General features: G+C 46.7%; 3 protein-coding genes and 1 long non-coding RNA gene across 6 annotated transcripts; 2 read left to right on the top strand and 2 right to left on the bottom strand.

Annotated features, from left to right (window-relative positions):
• Nucleotides 1-4236: 4236 nt before the first annotated feature.
• On the top strand, nt 4237-5415 carry LOC107276500 (transcription initiation factor IIB). Its single transcript, XM_026024472.2, has one exon. The coding sequence runs from the start codon at nt 4343-4345 to the stop codon at nt 5267-5269; it is 927 nt and encodes a 308-aa protein (XP_025880257.2). The 5' UTR covers nt 4237-4342; the 3' UTR covers nt 5270-5415.
• A 1061-nt stretch (nt 5416-6476) lies between these two features.
• Nucleotides 6477-7756, top strand: LOC136355734 (uncharacterized). 2 transcript variants are annotated; one of them, XR_010740053.1, is made up of 3 exons: nt 6477-6616; nt 6710-7095; nt 7237-7756. It is a non-coding gene; the product is annotated as an uncharacterized lncRNA (long non-coding RNA). The 2 variants fall into 2 exon arrangements; XR_010740052.1 differs by lacking the exon at nt 7237-7756 and having other exon boundaries at nt 6710-7208.
• Nucleotides 7757-12486: 4730 nt separating this feature from the next.
• LOC4331924 (uncharacterized) lies at nt 12487-14972 on the bottom strand. 2 transcript variants are annotated; one of them, XM_015772402.3, is made up of 3 exons: nt 14898-14972; nt 14146-14216; nt 12487-13901 (listed from the first exon to the last, which is right to left on the bottom strand). In XM_015772402.3, the coding sequence occupies exon 3, from the start codon at nt 13883-13885 to the stop codon at nt 12677-12679; it is 1209 nt and encodes a 402-aa protein (XP_015627888.1). In that variant the 5' UTR covers nt 13886-13901; nt 14146-14216; nt 14898-14972; the 3' UTR covers nt 12487-12676. The 2 variants fall into 2 exon arrangements, with proteins under 2 accessions (XP_015627888.1, XP_015627890.1); XM_015772404.3 differs by having other exon boundaries at nt 12487-13906.
• Nucleotides 14973-19921: 4949 nt separating this feature from the next.
• LOC4331925 (cytochrome b561 and DOMON domain-containing protein At2g04850) lies at nt 19922-22141 on the bottom strand. Its single transcript, XM_015773389.3, has one exon. It carries the CDS (start codon nt 21561-21563, stop codon nt 20310-20312), a length of 1254 nt encoding a protein of 417 aa, XP_015628875.1. The 5' UTR covers nt 21564-22141; the 3' UTR covers nt 19922-20309.
• Nucleotides 22142-22843: the final 702 nt, after the last annotated feature.

Consider the following 22843-nt stretch of genomic DNA (forward strand, 5'->3'; position numbering starts at 1 on the left):
TTTCTCGTTTTTTCTTTCGCGATGCGAGCTAAGCAGGAATATTTTTATCCATCTTGATTATCAATAGCGCAATGAATAATTTACCTATCTTGGAACATTATTATATGCATGTTAACGGTGTACTTTATAGAATTTAACAGTTCCTTTACCCGTAGCGAAGCACGGACACTTTGCTAGTAAGATATATATATACATATATATGTAACGCTATTAATTTTTCATAACGTTTTACCATTCGTCTCATGTAAAAATTTATTATAAACTAGTAATATGCCCGTACTACGCCACAGTGGCATAATATTTTGGTTAATAAATCATTAAATTTCATTCAAATAAAATTAAGTATCCTATAATCGGTCCAATTGGGTGCTAATTCGATACAGGTTATATAAAAATATATTTAAGGCAAAGTGCAATTCAAGAGCACCAACCATTATATCCAAGGCAAATTTTGCTACATGAGATCGCGACTTTGTGGTTTTAGTCGTAAGACACTGCGCGAAGTGACTTTTGGGTGAAGACACTCTGAAATATTGGATATTTGCCGGTGGACACTGTACTCATTAAAATAATAATTTCTGGTTGAAGATGAGAGAGAAATCGCGTGAAATGTCAAAAATACCCTTGGGCCCACATGTCAGCTCTCTTATCTATCTTCTTTTCTCTCTCTATCTTCCTCCTTCCAGTGTCGCGCTGCAAGGCGAGGTGGTGTGTGGAGACCCGGCGTGGGCGCGACGTTGTGCGGGCAGCACTCCGAGGCAAGGCGGCGAGCGGAGGCCCCGCCCAGTGCGGGTGCGGCGGCCGTGCGGGCGGCGCGGCAAGGCGTAGTGGCGTGGTGGCGGCAGCTCGCGGCGACTAATCCAACTAGAGAGATGCTGGATAGAATATTGGTGACTTTTTCTTAGGATGATATTTATCCTTTAGTTGCATCTCTTTCTTTACTAAAAGTTGGGTCTGACCATAACCCTCTTCTGGTAACTTTAGAAAGGGGCATGACAAAACAGAAAAAGTTTTTAAGTTTGATCCAACCAAGCTGAAGGAATAGCATTTTAAATCAGAGGTGATTAATAAATGGCCAAAGAGAGTTAAATCACACATTTTGGATCACTGGAGGTGTCAGGGTTCAATTCTAAGAAGGAAAATAAAAGGTTGGAGTTGGAATAGAGAAAGTGAGAAAAGGAAAAAAGAAGGAAGATTTACATAGGAAACTGGAACAGGTGGAGAGGGAGGCAGATGTGGCTGATATTTCCCCAGATAGATGGGAAAAAAGATATAAATGGTAGGAAGAGTTAAATAATCTATACCAAGAAGAAGGAATTTATTGGCAAATAAGGAGTGACGAACAATGGACTTTAGAGGGTGACTCAAATTCTTCTTCCTTTCATGGGGTTGCTAGTGGAAAGAAGAGGAAGATGACTATTCTATTGTTAGAAATCGCTAGTAGAGAAGGATTGAAGGCACATATTTATGAGTTTTATAAAGAGTTGTTTGGCTACTCTACCCTTCCAAAGATACATATGAGTGAAAATATCCAGAGGATAAAAGGGGAGTAGATGAGCACGATAACATAGAGCTAGTTAAGGAGTTCACTATAGAAGAGATTGCAATTGCCCTAAAAGAGACAAAGACAAATACAGCCCTAGGGCCAGATGGTTTCTCTGTGAGTTTCTATAAAGCATTTTGGCCTCAGATAAAGGATCAGATTAAAGAAATGATGGACTTGCTTTACAAAGGGGAGTTAGATTTAAGTAGGTTGAATTATGAGGCGATCATTTTGATTCCAAAAATCAAATATGCTAATATTCTCAAACGCTTCCAATTTGCCTTTTGAATGTGCGCTTTAAGCTAATAACCAAGAGGCTAACAAGGGTAGCTTATAAAGTGATAGACCCTTGCCAAACTACTTTTATTCCAGGGAGAAACATTTTAGATGGGGTGGTAATCTTGCATGAAACTATTCATGAGTTGATATATACACAACAATATGGTATTATCTTGAATTTAGATTTTGAGAAAGCCTACGACAAAGTGAATAGAAGTTTCCTAAAAGAGGTGCTTCAAAGTAAGGGTTTTCATGAGAAGTGGATTAATTGGATGATTGGGGCTGTTGAGAATGGGAAGGTAGCAGTTAATATGAATGGGGAGCAAATGGATTTATTTAAGACTCAAAGGGGTTTGAGACAAGAAGACCCATTATCTCCTTTGCTTTTTAAGATAGTTGGGGATGCTTTATCAGAAATGATTAAGTCAGCTAGAGACCAGGGTCATCTGGTGGGTTTGGTTCCACATTTGGTTTCAGGAGGGCTTACACATCTGCAGTATGTTGATGATACTGTGTTGTTTATGATAAAGGATGATGCTAATATTGTTACAATCAAGTTTCTCTTGTATTGTTTGGAGGAGATGTCAGGTCTGAAAATAAATTACCAAAAGAGTGAGATGATTGTGTAGGAGCCGAAGAGGCAGAGTCAGTAAGGGTTGCTAACCTGCTAAACTGTCAACTTGGAACTTTGCCAATGAAATACTTGGGCTTACCTGTTAAAGGTGAGAGATTGATAGTAGCTAAATTGAGAGGAGATTCAAATAAACTGGAAAAGAGGTTGGCAACATGGTTGTGTAGACATTTATCTTTTGGAGGGAGATTTGTGCTGATAAATTCATGTCTTCGTAGCATCCCAACTTACACCATGGGGGGTGTATTTGCTGCCAGAGGGGGTTCATCATGAATTTGATTCTATTAAGGCAAGATTTTTTTGGGAGGGGCTTGAAAACAAGAGGAAGTATCATATAGTGAAATGGGAGGCTTTATGTAGGCCAAAAGATTTTAGGAGTTTGGGTTTTATAAACACAAGAGTGATGAATATAGCTCTTTTGGGGACATGGATAGCAAGAATTGAATCAGATTCTGAGGATCCAGTCTGTCAGCTGCTGAGGAGAAAATATTGTAATGAGTGGTTTTTTTCAATCATCTGAATTGAGAACCTCTCAGTTCTAGAAAGGATTGCATAGTATAAAGAATTTTATGAAGTTAGGGAGTGCATATCAAGTTAAAGATGGAAGAGCTATGAGTTTTTGGGATGATGTGTGGCTGGGAGAAACTCCTCTCAAGATTCAATTTTCATACATTTACATTATCACAGCAGACCCTGGAGTGACTGTAAAAGAAAAATTCAATGAGGGAGAATGGTCCATCCCTTTAAGGAGACCAGTTTCGGTAGAAGATGTAGAAGAATGGGAAGAGTTGATGAGAGTCCTTGAGGGTATCTCGTTAGAAAGTGGAAGAGATGTGCTGTTTTGAAAACTAGAGAAGAATGGTATATACTCAGCTACGTCCCTTTATAGGGAACTTACTTTTAGAGGGGTCAGAGATCAGAGGATGATTGAGATTTGGAAAATTCTTGTATCTTTGAAGATTAAGATTTTTCTTTGGTTGGTTTGCAAGGGCAGAATACAGGCTGTTGAATGTATGAAAAAAATGAAATGGCCAAGAGATGAGAAGTGCAAACTTTGTGGGAGGGTGGAATAGGTGAATCATCTCATTTTTAACTATCCTCTCACATTTCCTGTGGTGTTGTGTTAGAGATACGCTAGGCTGGTTTAAAGCTCCAAATTCATGTGAAGAGTTGCATACTTTTATCTTAGATACTGAGATGACATTAAATAACAAGCGTGTGTGTCCAGGGAACTCATTGAGCACGCGCACTTCGCTTGACGTCGCACCGATCCACTGCCCCTCGTTCTGCGTATGGTTTCGCCGACGTACGTGTCGCACGCGCCGCTCGGTCGATTAAAAAATGTTTTAAGGAGATGTAACATTAAAAAAAAGTTGATTGCAACAACGAGCCCCTACCATATGCAACACATATATATATTTTTCATCAAAATATAATCATGAAAGATCTTGTAAGAAAGATTTAATTGTAATGAATAATAACGATGCAAGTGGATAGTTAATTATATATGTAGTTTAAAAGGAAAAATCGTTTCGAACTTTTAACATATCGAAAGTAATGGGCTGAAACGACATCTCACATCCCTCCACGCGGTCTCATGCTAGCTGAGTAGCTGCTGCTCTCACGTGGGCTCCGTGCGTGTGGACTGCTCTCATGAGGACCGTCCGATTTTTCTATCGGCATCGAATGTCCAAGACCGAGAGTAATCCGACTCCGAGTTCGATCAGGCTGCGTCATTGGCAAAAGGATAAATCCGGTACACCCCCACCCCACGTGTGTGTCCAGGGAACTCATCGAGCACGCGCGCTTCGCTTCACCTCGCACCGATCCGCTGCCCCTCGTCCTGCGTATTGTTCTCACGCGCGGCTCGATCGATCTCGATAGCGACGATGTGTAGCGTCGCCGGCAACGAGCAGTGTTACTGCCCGGAGTGCCACCGCACGACGGTGGTGGTGGTGGACCACGCCACCGGCGACACCATCTGCACCGAGTGCGCGCTCGTCCTGGAGGAGCGGTACATCGACGAGACCTCCGAGTGGCGCACGTTCTCCGACGCCGGCAGCGGCGAGGACCGCGACCCCAACCGCGTCGGCGGCTGCTCCGACCCCTTCCTCTCGCACGCGGAGCTCGGCACCGTCGTCGCGCCGGCCAAGCGGCAAGCGAAGGACACCGCCTCCCCGCCTCATGTGCGCGTCGACTCCAAGTCGGGCCAAGACAGCTCGCTGGCCGTCGCGTTCCGCGCCATCTCCGACATGGCGGACCGCCTCCAGCTCGTGGCCACCATCAGAGACCGGGCCAAGGAGCTGTTCAAGAAGATGGAGGAGGCGAAGCTGTGCGCCAGGGTGCGGAACCGCGACGCCGCGTACGCGGCCTGCCTCCACATCGCGTGCCGCAACGAGGGCAACCCGCGGACGCTGAAGGAGCTCGCCTCGGTGATGCGCGATTGCCAGGACAAGAAGGAGATCGGGAGGATGGAGAGGATCATCAGGAGGCACCTCGGGGAGGAGGCCGGGACGGCCATGGAGATGGGCGTCGTGCGCGCCGCCGACTACATGAGCCGCTTCGGCTCGCGGCTCGGGATGGGCAAGCCGGAGGTGCGGGAGGCGCAGAGGGCGGCGCAGACGCTGGAGGACAAGCTCGACGTGCGGCGCAACCCGGAGTCCATCGCCGCTGCGATCATCTACATGGTGGTGCAGCGCGCCGGCGCCCAGACGTCCGCGCGCGACGTGTCCAAGGCCTCCGGCGTCGCCGAGGCAACCATCAAGGAGGCCTGCAAGGAGCTGAGCCAGCATGAAGAGCTGCTCTTCTCCTCTTAATAGATGCTTTTAGGCTTTAGCATGTGTGTAACGTATTTATGGTTCTCGGCACGTCCTCTGTAGATGGTAGATCATGGTAGTGCCATAACCAGATGAGTCATGTACTGAACTATTATTTTAGAAGAATCAGATGACCTATTAATTAAGAGGTAATACATGAATAATACGAAGTAGAGAGTTTATTTATGTGCCACATTTCATGTTTTTTTTCTCTCGAAACACCTCATGGTGACGGGCTGACGGCCCATGGAAATAACAGGCCTTCCCCGTGTACGCTTCGCCCTAAAGCCCACGGGCCTCCGCAAAAGCGGTCGAACCCTCCTCCGTGCACGGCGCATCCGACTATCCGAGGCTGCGACGACGTGTCCGATCGACGCCACCGCCGACGGCCGACCGGCCGCAGAGGCGACGCGCGCGCGACATCCGCCATGGCAGGCACAGCCGCACAGCCCGGTCGCGTCCTCCGGTCCTCCCCTGCCTTCAAGCAGATGGGGATCGATGGATCGTGGCGCTGCAGATCAGCAAGGTGCGTACTATATCTGAAGAATTTATCATCGGAATTATGATGAAACATGATAGTGTTAATTTACTGCAGCGGATCGCTGTCCCTTGGTCTCGGTAAGCATGGATTCCATACCATTCAAACCCAGCTATTTGTCACTTGTACTGTTCTTAGACCCTTAAAGGATTCATGGAAGTGTTAAAGGATTCATTCATGAGCCATGACATAACCTTCATTAAGAACTAGTGCACAACGTCAACCTACGAGTTACAGCTAGGCCTGGTAATGGGCTGGCCTACCCATGGGTTGTACGGGTTGAAACACTAATGGGCTGAAAATGGTGTGTCTTTTATGGGTTATAGGAAGGAATAAGTTCATCTGAGGTCCCTTAAGTTTACACCGAATCCGATTTTCATCCTTAACCTCAAAACCAGATAAAACCGGTCCCCGAACTATCAAAACCGGTGCAAATGAGGTCCCTTAGCGGTTTTGAAGGCGGTTTCGGTTGACGTGGCGCCTACGTGGCTGGTTTGAGTAGTTCTCTGTCCCATGTGGCATTGACGTGGCGATAACGTGGCAATTAAATCTCAGAAAAATAATAAAAATCACGGGCCCACATATCAGTTGCGCAAAAAAAATCTAAAAATGGTGGGGGCCCACATGTGAGCTAAAAAAATAAATATGGTGGGCCCCACATGTCATCTCACTCTCCCCACTCGCGACACCGCTCTCCTCGCCGCCGCCGCCTCCCTCGCGAAGCTTCTGGCCTAGCCGGCGCAGCCATGGGGGATTGAGGGGAGCTGGCGGCGGAGAAACACGTCCGCTACATCGTCACCGTGGAGAAGGTAGGCCGCCTCTCGCTCGGATGCGAGCTGCTCGATGCGGCGGCTGATTCTGATTGGATGCTCTTCGCTGCTGCTGCTGCTGCTGTGATGCAGAAGGACTCGTTCGAGTCGCTGGTGATGGAGCACATCCGACTCAACGGCGCGTACTGGGGCCTCACCACGCTCGACCTCCTCCACAAGCTCCACGCCGTAGAAGCCGACGAATTCATCGGGTGGATCATGTCCTGCTACCACCCGGATTCCGGATCCGCGAGAAGGGGAGGGGGCGGAATTGATTGATTGATTGTTGGTGGTGATGGTCTTGGGATCCTTGAGGGAGACGTGTTCTTGACTTGATCTGTGCGTTTGGTTCTTCGGATTTGGGTGTTGTAGGTGGATTGGGGGGAAACGTTGGGCACGACGCGCATGTCCTCTACACGCTCAGCGCCGTGCACGTCCTGTGCCTCTTTGATCGGCTTGATGCTCTCGATGTCGATAAGGTTGCTGATTGTATCCTTTACTACTAGATCTTGACTGAGGTTCATCATGCTTGTGCAAACATTAGTTTATCAATGTCCAAATGAATCTAGTCAATCCTGCTACTTTACATTGAGGCTGACTGTTTTGCTTGAATTCGCAAGACACCGAGCAGAATCAGCCGCTGCATCGAGCAGCTCGCATCCGATCGAGAGGCGGCCTACCTTCTCCACGGTGACGATGTAGCGGACGTGCTTCTCCGCCACCAACTCCCCTCCATCCCCATGGCTGTGCAGCGAGTGAACCGGCGACGGCGGCGGCGAGTGAACCGGCGACGGCGAGGAGAGCGGTGTCGCGAACAACGGCGGGGGCCAGTGGGTGATTGGTTGGCCCGCCGCTCCGCCCGCCCCTCCGCTCCTCGTGGGCCCCTTCGCCCGCGGCCTGCCGCAGCCGCCGCTCCGCCGGCATGCTTCGGCCGACGCCGTCGTTGTCGGCATGCTGCAACGTGATGAGGAAGAAGAGTGAGAGCCAAGTGGGGAGAGGGAGATGACATGCGGGGCCCACGTGGGCCCCACCATTTTTTAACTGACATGTGGGCCCCATTATTTTTAGATTTTTTTTTTGTGTGGCTGACATGTGGGCCCATGATTTTTATTATTTTTCCAATATATAATTGCCACGTCATCGCCGCGTCAATGCCACAGGGACGGAGGCCTAGTGAAACAAGCCACGTAGGCGCCACGTCAGCCAAAACCGCCTTCAAAACCGCTAAGGGACCTTGTACCGGTTTTGATAGTTCGAGGACCGGTTGTATCTGGTTTTGGGGTTTAAGGACGAGAATCGGATTCGGTGTAAAATTAAGGGACCTCAAATGAACTTATTACAGGAAGGAATAAGGGCAGGGTTGGGTTGGGCCATGTAAAATAAGGGTTACGATGGGCTGGACACTGTAGCTCAAAATGGGGTTCAGCCCATGGGCAGTAAAAAAGGGTCTCCTTTGTGGGAGAACCCACAGCGGTAGGAGCTCGGCGACTGGATCGGCGGCCGCCGCCGCCTTGCGCCGCCTTCTCTCCCCCTCCGCCTCCGCCTCCGCCTCCTCCCCGTCGCGATCCTCCGTCGCTGTCCCCGTCCCTGTCCGCGAGCGCCGCCGCTCCGTCCTTCCCATCCAGATCGCGCCACCCTATCCGCCGGCGCGTCGTACGCCTCCACCAACTGTCGGTCCTCCGCGGCTCCGCCTCCCGGTCAAGATCCGGCACCGCGCCGCCGTCCTCCGTTGCCTCCGCCTCCTGTCCGAGATCCGCAGCACCGCGCAGCCCCTTCTCTGCACGTCGGCTTCTGCAACCAAGGTTTGTTTTCTTTGCTACAGGCATTGCTATTCTTGTTCTTGGTTTCAGTGCAGCGGATTAGATTGCTCTGCTAACATCTGAATGAAACAAATCTTGATCACATGTTGAAATTGTTAATCCAGCTAGGGATTGCTTATTAGTTTGCCGATTCACAGTACAAACTTGGAAAGGGCTATTAGGATTAGATTAGGCATTGAATATAATGTATAAGCTTGTATCTCTGATCATAGGATTCTCTTAAATAAGAAGTATATGCAGACGAACGAATATTGTTTCAAGGCATTGCTATTCTTGCTAGTCCCTCTTTATGTCATATTGAATTTTAGGAATCTGTAATAGAGAAAATTCTGGGCATATAATGATTTGTACTACTGCAACTTGTAATACATTAAGTTGTATATATCTTGGATTTTAAATAAACACACATATATAATATTCTGAAACTGTGTTGGTCGAACTAGCTGCTCTTCTGTTTGAGATTAACTGAAAGCTGGTGGCCATGTGTTGATCTGAATTTTAGGATACAAGGATCTGATATTCTGCCTTTAAGTGCTGAATATACATTTTTTTCAGGCCACTTAGGTAGATGGCGCATTGTGCTGAATATACTTAGGCTGATTCTAAATGCATGCTTTTTGTTAGAGGCTGTGTGGCTACAAGTTACTGCATGTCCTTTTGGCCTAAGTGAATTCTTGTGCTATATGAGTAATTTAATTTATACTGTAATAAAAACTTACTTGTTATCAACTAGTATAAATTTTCACTTTGTTTCTAAGTACTATACTTAGAGTTACATATCTATTCAGATTTCTTAGTGCTGCTGGAAGGCTATTGGGTAAAGATCGAACTTCTATGTCCCCTGAAACCCTTGAGGCAAGTATATGTTTGAAAGATTGGATAATTGGATTTGACGATGATGAAAAAGGTAAAAGATTGACATTATGTAAGGGTATGTATTATAGCATATACTTGATCTCATTTCTTGTGCTTCAATATGCAGGCTATGCAACAGAAGGATCTCGCATTTGTGATTTGGAAGACTATGTTGAATAGTTAAATGCTGAACTCTCAAGTAGAGGTATCTTTGAAAGTTAAATGTTGATTCGTAAGAATATGCTTCATGCTGCCTATTTATATGATATCCCTGACTACATTTTTTCTATGTTTGATTGGAGCTGAATTACATGTATGATGTAGCTTGATCTGCACTATATATTTATTGGTGCACTGCATTGTTCTGTTCGTAACTTGATTGACTATGAATTATCCAATGATGCAAACTGAGGAAAGAACTTTGTCACGGTATACTAGTTAAAATAGTTATAGACATAATCACCTGTAAACTTGCAATGCATTATCCAATATCTCTATATATGTATGCTAATCTGATACCAGGGAAATCATATCTGAATTCTGAAATCATCTTAAGAGAAAATGTAGTACTGAGTTAGCAACAAACGATGCATCACCACTGTCAATCTGTCACCTAAATTCTCATCTGATTTTGTCTGGTTCTCTGCTAGAAACTTGTGGTATTTATATATTTTAAAGCTCAGATGGAACGAATTGTGTTTGTACAATTACACATTAGTTGGTAGTAGCATTTAATCTCGATTACATCAAAAAAATGACATGGTTTGATGCCCAACCAACTAGTAGGAGTAAAGCAATTCTGAATTTCCATTGCTTAAGTATAGGAACATGGATTATTGTAGTGATGCCTTCTTTAATAGGTTCTAACTTCTAACCTCATTTTGTTTCTACAGGGAGATGGAAACATTGCACTGGACAAGCTGTGACATAAGAGGAAGGCTGAGATTAAGCATCAATAGATCTTGCTAGTACTTTTGAATGAAAAAATTTTGATCTGATTCATAGATGTTTATTAGTTTCAAGGCGTGTCTATTTGTAGCCTAATTTTGCTAAACTATTGTGTATTTCTTAAGAAAATTCAGTCATACTCTTAAACCTGGCTTAGTTTGTGGTAATCCCTATTTAACTTATCTAAAAATTATTTGTCTTACTCCCTATAGCTGTTCTATGCATGTATCCAAAGCTTTCATGTATGTGCGATGGCTCTACAGTTGTGTATGGCTGAGCCGCTGTGGTGCTGAGCATGCTAAAAGGCCCAATGGGTTAGTCTCTTCATTGTTTATGGGTTGTCCAAGGGTTCACAAAGGGTTAGGGTTCAACAAGCACTGAAAAGCTTAAAGGTTGGGGTTGGTTTGGGCTAAAAATGCATGTTAATGGGCTAGGGTGGGGTTCAGGTGCACTATATACACGTAAGGAAAAAGTGCAACGAAGGTCCCTCAACTTGTCATCGAGTTACAAAATCATCCCCCAACCACAAAACCAGATATATGACATCCCTCAAGTTACAAAACCGTTCAATTTAGGTCCTTCGGTGGTTTTGACCCTGGTATTGTCCGACGTGGCGGTTGAGTCAGCGTGGGACCCGCGTGGGACCCACATGTCAGACTGTCCATGTCACCAGGGCGTGGCCGGCGAAGAGCAGCCAGGGCGGCGCGGCAGGACGGTGCGGCGGGCGCGGGCGCGGGCGCGATCGCCGGTGCAGAGGAGCACGCCGCGGTCGGGCGTCGCCATGGCCTCTCTTGTCCCCGTCGAAGTCACCCCGCTCGATGAGGTCGGCGGCAGCGAGCACGGTGTCCCGTCGCGGCGTGCCCCGTTGAAGTCACCCCGGTCGACGAGGTCGGCGCACGCGAGCGGGGAGGGGTGTCGGTGGCAGGACCACAGGGGCAGAGCGAAGGGGGAGCTGGAGGGGAACGGCGGTGGAGAAGTGGAGGAGGTGGACGCCGCTCCGACGAAACTCCCATCCGGGGCGAGGGAGGAGCGGAAGACGGAGACGGCGACAGCGGGAGGGAAGTGGGGATGGAGGCGGCGAGGAGGGAGTTGGCCGGCCGACACGTTGTCGCCGCCGCCGCCGCTGTTGTCCTTCCGGCTGTTGCTCTTCCGCGAGGCCGTCCCCAACGAGCCGCCGCTCCGGCCGTCTTCCCCCGTTCGAGCGCCATGGCAAGCGACGAGAAGCCGGCGGCGCGGCGCCCCCACCCGAAGCCGCCGACGACGATGAGGCCGAGCGGTGCGGAGTCGTCGGCACCGCCGCTCCCCATCCGCAGCCGCGCTCGCCTACTGCTACCGCTGCCTCTCCGCCATCGTGCTCGCCCAACTCCCTTGCCGCCGTCGGCCTGCTCCCGCCCGTCGCCGTCCACTCCTCAACCGCGTCTCCGCTGCTTCCTTAGCCACCGCCGCTGCGGGCTTGCCTTCGCCGCCCTCGCTTGCCCGCCGCCACGTGTCGCCTTACCTCACGCGGCTGTCGCCGTGCTCCGGGAGCCCCGCCATGGCCTCCCACAGCACCACGCTTCTCATCTTCTTCGTCGAGCCCTCCTTGCCGCGCCGCCGTCGTCGGGAGATGACGGCCTGGCCCTAATCTTCTCTGCTCCTCTAATTGGTCCCAAACCGGCGCCCGCAGCGCGTCGTATGCCGCCGCCGCCACCCGGAGTCCCGCGCCTTGGCGTCCTCGCCGCCACCGCCCAGGCCTCTCTGACGACCTGACCTCGAGGTCGCACGCGCGGTGAGCCTGTGACGCTCTCCCTTCTCCCGCATCGTCGACGACGCCGCCGCCGCCGCCACATCGCCGGCCCGCCGGATGTCCTCTCCCACCTCGCCCCGACGAGCTCCCCACTCGCCGGGCATCCTGCAGAGGGGAAGAGAGAGAGAGAGAGAGAGAGAGAGAGAGAAGAGGAAGGGGGAGAAGGGGGAAGGGAGAGGTGCTGACTGTACACCCTGACATGTGGGACCCACGTGGGTCCCACGCTGACTCAGCCGCCACATCGGACGAAACCGGGATCAAAACCACCGAAGGACCTAAAATGAACGGTTTTGTAAGTTGAGGGATGTCCTGTATCTGGTTTTGCGGTTGGAGGATGATTTTGTAATTCGATGACAAGTTGAGGGACCTTCGGTGTACTTTTTCCTACACATAAATGAGCAGGGGTGGGGTTCGGGGTGGGCCACGACCCATTACCAGGCCTAGTTACAGCTCAGGCGAAATTATTCCAAAATGCTTATATTTTTAACTGACCATGACATTGTAAGCAATACAAGTGTAGAGTGAGTCCTAGAAACTCATTGTAGCAACAGAAACTTAGGAAGCATATATATAACTATTAAACACATGACAGCCAGTCGGACAAATACGAACCATGTATACTAATACACGATCCTACTTAGTATCAGCATCTTAGAAGAAGGCTCTGCTTCCATAGAAGACCCTAGAACCCTTCGATGGGGATGGCTTCTCAGCTGTAATCGAGTCAGTGTTGTTTTCAGTTGAGGGGCTACTGTTCTCCACATCCAATGGCAGCTTCATCTTTGCAAGGGATTCAGTAAACTGCTGCATGCTCTTCATGTACATGTTAACTATGTCCTCCTGAACAACAGACTCACCAGGGTTGAGATTAATGCTGATCACAGGCTTGACAACTTCACCCTTGAGTGGTACATCGGAAGAATCAGCCTCGCCATCGGTAACATCCTGGCTTTTCTCCCTCTGGCTTCCAGTGGGAGATGCTGCAAGGATGGTGTCTGATGGCTCAGAAACTGAATGTGGAGTGACAGATGTGGCTGTGGAGTAGTCTGTGGTTGATACACAACTTTGAGGACTTCCCTCCCGATATTCATCGAGATTCTTGTTAAATAATTCAGTACCAGGAACAGCTGCATCAGATTGCACTAACTTTGGGTTGTCAACCTTAACTGAATCCTCATAGCTCAAGGTCTCCATCTCGAAATACTTGGAGACCATAATTTGATTCTCATTCACCACATTCAAGTCCGGGAATTCAATCTTTTCAAGTTCGCAAGGGACAGAGCTATCATTACCAGAACCGTTAACTACTAACGCTGACTTGTTGGGTGCTGGAATGGGGATGACATCTGGAGAACATCCAACATAAGACAAGGACAGCTGAACAAATCCAGCAGGGGTGTGGAGCAGGTCAGTGGATGTCATGGAGAATTCCTGGACAAGCTTTCCATCAGCCATTACAATGTCTGCCAGAGGAACAAGGGCAAAGCCAAGAAGCTGGTCTTCCAGGTAGTTTCTCACCCTGCTCAACATCCATATTTCACACTTAAGGGAAGCATCCACAGTGCGCACATCGAGCCTTAGACCATCGTCAAATACCGGGTTGCGCCCACCACCGTTGATCACCTTGGTTGAGCATGACACATCTGGGTCACTCGTGAGGCACAGCTTTGCATAAACATCCTGCTTGTGGTAGATGCATATGTTGTGAATATCGCGTGCTTGGTGTACAAAAACATCAAGGTAGCCTATGGGCTTTTCTTTGGTCGTGGTCTCAGTATTAAACCCGGTGACTTTTTGAGTGATAATCTCAGTGTTCAGCATCGGTGGCTCAGACACGGGGCCAGTTTGGTAAGCTGCCATTACAGGTGTCCCAAGACTGCACTTATGACAGATAGAGAAATATGTTTTAGCATAAAGTTGTGCAAAAAGTGCAGATAAATTCAGCAGAACATGCACAGAAAGGTGTTCCTAATACTTTTCTACAATAATTGGGCCCTGAATTTGGAAAAATGTTTTGCTCACAAAGTCACAGTTGCAGAACAGATGAGTTTGACTGGGTAGGAAAGCATTGAACTTTCTAATCTGGAGGGAATCTGACGGGAGAAATAATTTGGACTTACAATCTGAAGGACTTCAACTAAAAGATCGCCAATTCCTGCGATATCCGAGCTTTTAATGATATGAAGTTACCCTGAAACAGGAGAGCACGGTGTTTTGAAAATTAGGAACAAAAATTGAAATGAAATTCGTTTCTGACAATCTGAAAATCCTCATCCTCTTTAGCATATACTCCTACAAGATTTACCTTAACAGAAATAAAAAGGTAAATTGGGGAGCAAATTCGGCTCCGCTGTAGAACCCCAAAAGGCCAGCTCAAATATTTCGAATCAATACGCAAAATTACAGCATGAACAGTAGATCAGTAGCTGGGGCGCGGGGCGCAAGCAAACCAACACATGATGTACTACAGACAGTATAAAGGAAAATGGCAGGAAAAACAGCAGCTGAGCACAAATTATGCATTACATATTTTATTACATACTACAAGAACTGAAATTTAGGTGCATGTGGTAACGCTAAACTCAATTCCGTGAAGAAACAACCGAAATGTTCAGCTGTTTACACGAATCGAAAGCCCTAGCAGCATCAAGAACCATATCCCTACCAAATTCTTCCCGTTGTTCAAACAAGGGCAAGAAAATTCGGGACAAAAACGCTCAAATCAAGAACTGGACGAACTAACACAGGCATGGGAATTCGACTGAGCTTGGAACAGAAACTGCTGTGTACTAAGAGCAGTAGAGCAAGAGCTAGTAGGAAAACGAGATTAACAGTCTTACACAGGAATTACGGGAAGAACGCAGAGTTTTACCTCTTTTTCACTGGAGATTAATGGTGGCGGGTTTGGGTAAGTCGCGCTCGAGGTGCCCAATGTAGGAAGGACCTTGGAGGCTTTGGTCGCTTCAACTGTGTTAAAATAAGGGCGAGGGATGTGGGGGATCATGGGACTCTATGGTCTATGGAGGGGGTAGGGGAAAGGTGAAATATAAAAATGGGCGCCACTTTTGCAGAAAACGCATTGTGTTCTCTACAAATTACATGGGTTAGGCATTTGTTGGCGCTGTTAGGTGAGCCACACGCATTAGCATTGTACATTTGTACATATGACACATCGCACGCACCAACCAATCTACATTTATGCACAGTGAACGTATTGTTTCGCTATGCATATTATGCAGAGGCTAGTGGGTAAATTTGAATGTATATATTGAAGGGGAAAATATAAAGAGCTATAATTTGTGTCGTTTTGTTGCCGATCAAAAACAACTATCAATGGGTTGAGTGCTAGCTTGTATCACAATCTCAGCTTACATATGTTATGGCGTCTGCACGCAACATTGTCTTGATAGCATTTAGAAATGAGTTTGTGGGCTTCAATGGCAATAACAACAGAATACAGAAATATTGCATCTAATTATTAGAAAAAAAACTAGTCTTATAACAGTAAAGACAAATAAGATATTGAAAGCTTTTTAAGCAAGATGTTGTGTTTTTAAAACCAATATTATTAAAGTTTCATAATTCCGTCTATCAGTACATGCCCCTCGTATCACGTATGCTTCTATTTGTCAAATATCAAGAACACCATTCTTTTACTAACGGGATAATCCTTTATATGCCACTAGAAATTGGCCAGTTCCCTTATCTGCCACTCAAAATTGGCTTCTCCCTTGTATGCCACTGGTTCAAGCTTTTCCACCCTTTCATGCTACTCCCAACACTATAGTGTTAGTTGACTGTTAGTCAAACGTTAGTTTTTTCCATAAATGATCAATATGCCCTCTCAAGTAAAAAATGTGTAAACTTCAAAAAATCATAACTAATTTATTTTTAATCCTTTTTGAGTGAACAAAATTTTATCAGAACTAGTGAAAAATGCTCTTTGTATTAAAAATATTGTTGGAAAACTGCATGTTTCATGCTTTTATTGAAAATTTATTTGTGATGGTGATGGCTAAAATTGCATGTGATGAAAAAAAATCATTTTTATATGTTGTATCCAGTAGCTACATTAGTACTAAAATACTTATTATTGGTTGTATACCAACTCTCAAGGACAAATGCGTCTTTTTACTATGAGGTTAAATGTCAACTAGCGTTTTAGTGATGGCAATGGCATAAAAGGAATGACAAACTTGAACCGGTGGCATAGAAGGTAGAAGCCAATTTGAAGTGGCATATAAGCGAACCGATTAATTTGGAGTGGTATATAAGGGATTCTCTCTTTACTAATACCTACTCCCTCTATTTCATAATGTAAGACTTTCTAGCATTGGATCTATATATATATATATATATATATGTCTAAATTTATTAACATATATATAAATGCTGGCAATGCTAGAAAGTCTTACATTAAAACGGAGGGAGTATTAATTACTCTATCGAGGAATGTATGATTACTACTCCCTCCGTTTCAGGTTATAAGATGTTTTGACTTTGGTTAAAGTCAAACTGCTTTAAGTTTGGCTAAGTTTATAGACAAATATAATAATATTTATATTACCAAATTAGTCTTATTAAATTAATAATTAAATATATTTTATAATAAATTTGTTTTGGGTCAAAAATATTACTTTTTTACTACTCCCTCCGTTTCAGATTATAAAATGTTTTGACTTTGATGAAAGTCAAACTGCTTTAAGTTTGACCAAGTTTGTAAAAAAAAGCAACATTTTCAACCAAAGACAAATTTACTATGGAAATATATTTAATTATTGATTTGATGAAACTAATTTAGTGTTATAAATATTACTATATTCGCCTATAAACTTAACTTAGTTAAACTTAAAACAGTTTGACTTTGACAAAAATCAAAACTTCTTATAACCTGAAATGGAGAGGGGAGAGGGTATAAACTTGGTCAAACTTAAAGTAGTTTAACTTTAACCAAAGTCAAAATATCTTATAACTTAAAACGGATAGAGTAATTTACTAGTACTCCTACCATTTTTTATTTTTGGGTGAAAATAGAATTGTTGTCTTGTTGCAGGATCAGTGTGTGATTCTAAAGCATCCAAGGTGATGTACGCAAAATTTTATAGAATTGGTAGAACAACTCCAGTAGAAATGGGCGGCGGAGAAAACTCCCAACTGCCCACCCCTGCCCCGGGTACATTAGTCGGACTGTGGGCTGTGGCAGACGTGGGATCTCCTGTTGCGCAAAACAGCGCAAGGTCTCCGAGACCTCGACCGTTCTTTGCCTCGTGACACTGCCTGAAAACATCTTGGTTTCCTGCTGCAAAACTTGACATATGAAGCGTACGGACGTACCGACCATGTCTGGAGTGTCTAAAACAGTATATATTGTGTTCATGTTTATTCTTGCCTTCTTGGACGTTATTGTACATAGGGCTTGTTTGGTTTAGTGTCCTATCAAAATATTGGTAGTGCTAAAACTTAGATATGTTTTGGTACTACCAATATTTTGGTAGGGTAGCATTTCAGATGAATGAATTTGGATTGATACTAATTGGAAGAAGCCAAATTTTATATTATAGTCAAGAAAGTTCTAGAATTATACCAAATTAATTATGGGCATTACCATTCACTTGACTTCAAACCAAACCATTACATTTACTATTCAAACTACCAAACAAATTGGTAGGGCATATTTTGGCATCAATCCAAAATGGCCCGTAGAATCCCTAGTTCTAGAGAAGTTCATATACTCCCTCCGTTTTGAAATGTTTGACACCGTTGAATTTTTAGCACATGTTTGACCGTTCGTCTTATTCAAAAACTTTTGTGAAATATGTAAAATTATATGCCTATATAAAAATATATTTAACAATGAATTAAATGATATGAAAAGAATTAATAATTACTTAAATTACTTAATTAATAATTACTACCTATCATGCCAAGTCAAATAGTCAGCGTCGTCCAGATAATTTAATGTCAATGGAGTTCTAGCTAAGACCTCTAGAAGCCGCATCACTGGATTTTTTTTCGCTAGGAATCGTCAGTGCAGACGAAGTGGCTACATGCAGAGGGGGTCCCTCGTCTCATCTGGCTTTTGCCGTGCCGTGCGTGAAATCACAAAAATTTAATCCCCCTCACAGAAATTTTAATCCCTTCTATAAGAATTTATATTTTTTTGAGAGGGGCTAAAGCTCTCAAACACTCCTTTAGTAAAGAGTTTGATTTCAACAAAGTAGCATAAACCTTACCTCAATGTTCCACCAAAAGCATCTATTCCAGAGGAATTTGAAGATTCTGCTCGTGCGGAAGTTGAGAATGGGCCGGGTTGAATTCAGGAACAAATAAAGGGCAACACTCATAATCCACGCTCCACTGACCGCTCGGCAACGCGAAAAAAGGGCCATGGAAAAAGGTGGGCATTTGGCAAAAGTGTTCCATTACACTTATCCCAACCCAGCCGTGTGAACATGGCCAGTGTGGTTTAGTCCAAAGTGCTGACTGCTGAGTGCTGATAGTTGACTGATAGACAATGTCCATCCCAAATATCCAAAGTTGGTGGAGCTTTTCTTTTATTTTGAGATAGAGATGGCCCAAAGCTGGAATAATAGCTCAAGTAATCACACTCATCAGCCTTAAGAAAGTTGGTGTGATTTGAGGCCTGTTTAGTTCACACAAACTTCCCTAAACTCCCAATTTTCCATTAGATCACATCCAAAACTTTCCTACACACATAAACTCCTAACTTTTTTTCTAAACTACCAACTTTCTCTAAACTTCTCCCCAATTTCAGAAACTAAACACAGCCTGAGTAATTGACAAAACAATCGCCGTTATCTAGACGGAATTGTACCTGTAAATTACAACATTGCACTTTTACTTTTACACCCAACCGGAAAAACTAGTTGTACCATGTTTCAATTAAGATAAATATTGTTTTTATTATCACGTTTTCAAGGTATATTTTTATGAAAAAAAACTTTCTATATAAAAGTTGTTTTAAATATCACATACATTCATTCTTTAATTTTGAAATAACTAAAACTCAATTAATGGTGTGCTAATAATTAACTTTCTCATTTTATGTACCCGTACCAAATCTTGATCTTCACTGAACTCAAACGAGCCTTCGTGATGAGATTATGAGAATGCAAGTTCTGTCTATGTTACCTCTAAGTTATCTTTGTCTCTCTGGAGAAACGCCCTGAAGTTTTTCGGCTAGCTTCATAAGGTGGTGGGCTAGATGATTTGGGTTTAAAGTCTCACCTCTTCTAATTATTTGATATTATATTATTTCTTAACATTCACGTCGTTTTTATCTTGCCTCTCTGAATATTTCAGCGTCCCAGCAATCAAAAGCTAAAAATTGTAGTGGTTTTCAATAGGTCTAGATGTCAATCTTGTTTAATTTGGTTACAACTGAATTAGTAGCGCCACCGCGCCGCACCATAGCTTTGGAAGTAGCACGACGTCGGTGCCTTCAGGCTGCAGCGTGCAAACCGAAGCCCGCAAAACTCGAATGGCCGGTGAAACGGTGATGTGTAGGCCGCGGGCGGCCCACGGGGCACGGGTACGGGCACGCACCCCGTACGCGGTACGCGCATGGTCGAGGGCCGCAACGTGCACGGTGCAAACGGCAAAACCGCCCCGCAACGTGCCCCACCTCCCCACGGCGCGTGTGATTCTCGGCCGTGCACGTCGTTTTTTTCACCTTCCACGACGAGGTGATCAGTGCTCGCATCCGTCGCGCTACACGCGTAACAGGCTGCCCGGGCGCCCCCGTCCACTCCACCACGCCGCCCTATCGATCGACGCGACGTCGTCCAGGTTGGGCCCTACGTTTCCGTGGTTGAATTGTCGTGAAACAGTTCCTTACTTCCACTGAAATCTGGAGTACTTCAGAAAGGTACTCAATGGAAGCAACTTCTTTGGAACTTGAGATTGAAGCAACTTGTACATGAATATCTCCTATATGTGCGTGTACTTATACAGAAATAATGAAGACACAAAAAAGAACATTTCCTTTGGCAATACCACAGGAATACACTAGTATCGAACTGGTGCACGCTCACCATCATCAGACAAAAAAACTAATCACGCCTTCAAGTCTTCAACCCCATTTGCCTTACTACTATTAGCTTGCCAGCGAACGTGCCCGATTAGATTAGCTCGCGTCAGCGTGTGCTGCATCTTGATCACGTTGATTGCTGTCATGGATGTCAACCCCAGCCACGTCAGCAGTCAACCACAAACTGTATGCATGGATGGCCCCGCGACACCGAGAGTAGAGCCCCCGGCTTGGCTAGAAGGCAGCTGCCCTGTCCTTGACGACGACGTCCTCGACCTCCCTCCTCATGAGCTTCTCCTCCTGCTGCCTCCTGCAGAAGACGACCCAGGCGTTCACCTCCAGCGCCACGCAGCCGCCGGCCAGCGTGGCCAGCGCCATGCAGTAGCCCAGCTTCCAGTAGGACGCGCCGAGCCCCATCACCTCGAACCCCTGGAACACGTTCACCACCCCGACCACCACGCACCCGTACCCAACCAGGTGGTGGTACGACTTCCAGTACTTGCGGTACCGGTTCGTCGTCTTCGGCCGGAACAGCATCGCCAGCGTCTGCAGGCTCCCCGCCGTCGCCGCCGCGATGCCCAGCCCGCGGTGCAGCTTGTACGTCACCCCCGGCGACGCCGACCCCATCACCAGCCCCAGCGCGAACCCGGCCGCGCCCAGGGCGTACCCCGTCGCCTGTATCGCCGCGTGCGCGTAGAACCACGCCGGCCCGGTCGACGCGCACGGCCGCAGGTACCGCGCCACCGCCGCGCCGACGGGGAGGAGGAAGCCCCACGACAGGGCGTTCAGTGACCCGTGCGTCCACTGCAGCGTGGCGGACGCCGTCGGCGACGCCTCCGTGGCCGTCGTCAGGATGTCGACGGTGGCGTGCGACGCGAGGTCGGAGGCGTCGGTGGGGTGGATGGTCGGCGAGTAGCCCTGCACGTAGAGCCCGCGGTTCCACACGAAGTGGAGCTTGGTGCGGTTCGGGGAGAGGCGGATGGTGGCGGCGATGGTCACCGTCGCGCCGTCGCGGACGGTGCGGGCGGGGTCGACGAGGGAGGCCGAGGAGGCGAGCAGCGGGATGTCCAGCGGGCGGGACACGAGCGGCGACGCCTGGAGCTTGACGTCGGGGGAGAGGAGGAACGGGAGCGCGAGGAGCGCGCCCGTGGAGGGGTCGGAGAACGCGGCGAGCACGCGCGCGCCGGTCATCGCCGGCGCGTCCTTGTTGACGCCCCAGGCCACCCATCCCGACGGCGAGATGAAGGAGCCCGTGAACGCCGCGTCCAGCGTCGCGTTGCGCGCGTCGTACGTCCACGCCAGCGTCGCGCCCTGCGTCGGCAGCGCGATGCACTTGGCGTACGTCTTCAACGGCGTCGACGTCGTGCACCTCCCCGCCGCACCACCCGCCGCCGCCGCTGCCGCCGCTGCTGCTGCTGCAGGAAGGACAGCGACGGCAACGAGCTGCAGCAGCGAAGCCAGAAGCGTGGCGCAGCGTTGCTGCCGCATTGTAGCGACCTGCGCCGTAGCACGTACGACGAGTCGACGAGTGGTGGTGCGAAGCTGCAGCTAACGATCGAGCTAGCGTACGTGTGACTGTGTGTGTTGCCACCACGGGGCGCGCTAACGTTTTAGCGTGAGTGTTAATTCGGCTTTGTTTGTGCGCGTAAGTGGGGTTTTAGTGGGGCGTTTTCGCGGGTGCGAGCGCGATGATGGCTGTGGAGTGTGCGTTTGTTGGTTAGTGCCTTTATTTTTGATGTCTTCTTAGCTTTGAAGGCAAGGGAAACGGCTCCAAAAAGAAGGCTGCAATAAGGCTATTCTCTGTGTGGTGCCAACTCCTGGCCTATTCTTGAACTCGGCACTGTAGGATCGATCTGTACGTAGGTGTAAAAGGCAGCCAGCCAGCCACTGAACAGCGACAAAATTCCAGCTATGTACACAGTAACACAGATACACATCAACTGCTTACTGCATACTCAATTACCTGATTAACTGAATTAAATCTGAAAGGAGTGTACCAAAGGGAACCTGCTGGGGCCTGGCTATAGCTTAGATGCAGCATGCGTATCTTTCCAGCTACAGGCTCAATGTCTGTCAATCAGTGTACTGATGTGCTTTTGAGCAACTTAACTTATTATCATGACATTTTTGCTAGGTGAGGTTAGGTGGCCTGATCCTAAGAGTGGTCTAGCCGATAATACTGGTTGCAGAATGGAAGATTTGGTGGCCGCACTCGAGAAGGCCTCTCACTCACTCACACAACGTGGTGATGTGATGTGAACGATTCGGCATTAGAGTGTTTCTTATTGGGGGCCTTTTGTGAGTGGCGATGTTGTTGGTGTGATGATTACGATTATGATGGTCCTTGTAATTGGCTTCCAAGGCACGGCTAGGAGGAAGCTAATAACCGCAAGAATTTGTGAGTGATGGGGAAAAAACGATAGTATGGGCATGTATCATATTTGGTTAATTTTTATATATATTTTAGGATGGATGGTATAACTTATTTATCTAGCTTATTAGAACATGTTTTCGGGAGAACAATCGCGACCCAAGATGTGATAATGCAATGTGTGATATGTATTTGTTTGAGTGGATTTTAAATTATTGAAAGTACATGCTATCCGTATGCATGGTTATAATTTTTTTCAAAAAAAAACAAAAGATAGATTAGTAATTAGTGATATATCACTGCATAAAAATGTAGCTAAGTTTAAATTTAACTTTTACAAATTGAAAAACAAAATAAACATGGCTATGAATATTCACATACACTCTATTAGCTGGAG

Source organism: Oryza sativa, chromosome 3 (genome assembly GCF_034140825.1).
Source record: "Oryza sativa Japonica Group chromosome 3, ASM3414082v1".
NCBI classification, from domain to species: Eukaryota; Viridiplantae; Streptophyta; class Magnoliopsida; order Poales; family Poaceae; genus Oryza; species Oryza sativa.

Coding starts and splice junctions, on each gene's coding strand:
- LOC4331925 (XM_015773389.3), bottom strand. CDS start 21,563: ATGCGGCAGCAACGCTGCGCCACGCTTCTGGCTTCGCTGCTGCAGCTC.
- LOC107276500 (XM_026024472.2), top strand. CDS start 4,343: ATGTGTAGCGTCGCCGGCAACGAGCAGTGTTACTGCCCGGAGTGCCAC.
- LOC4331924 (XM_015772402.3), bottom strand. CDS start 13,885: ATGGCAGCTTACCAAACTGGCCCCGTGTCTGAGCCACCGATGCTGAAC.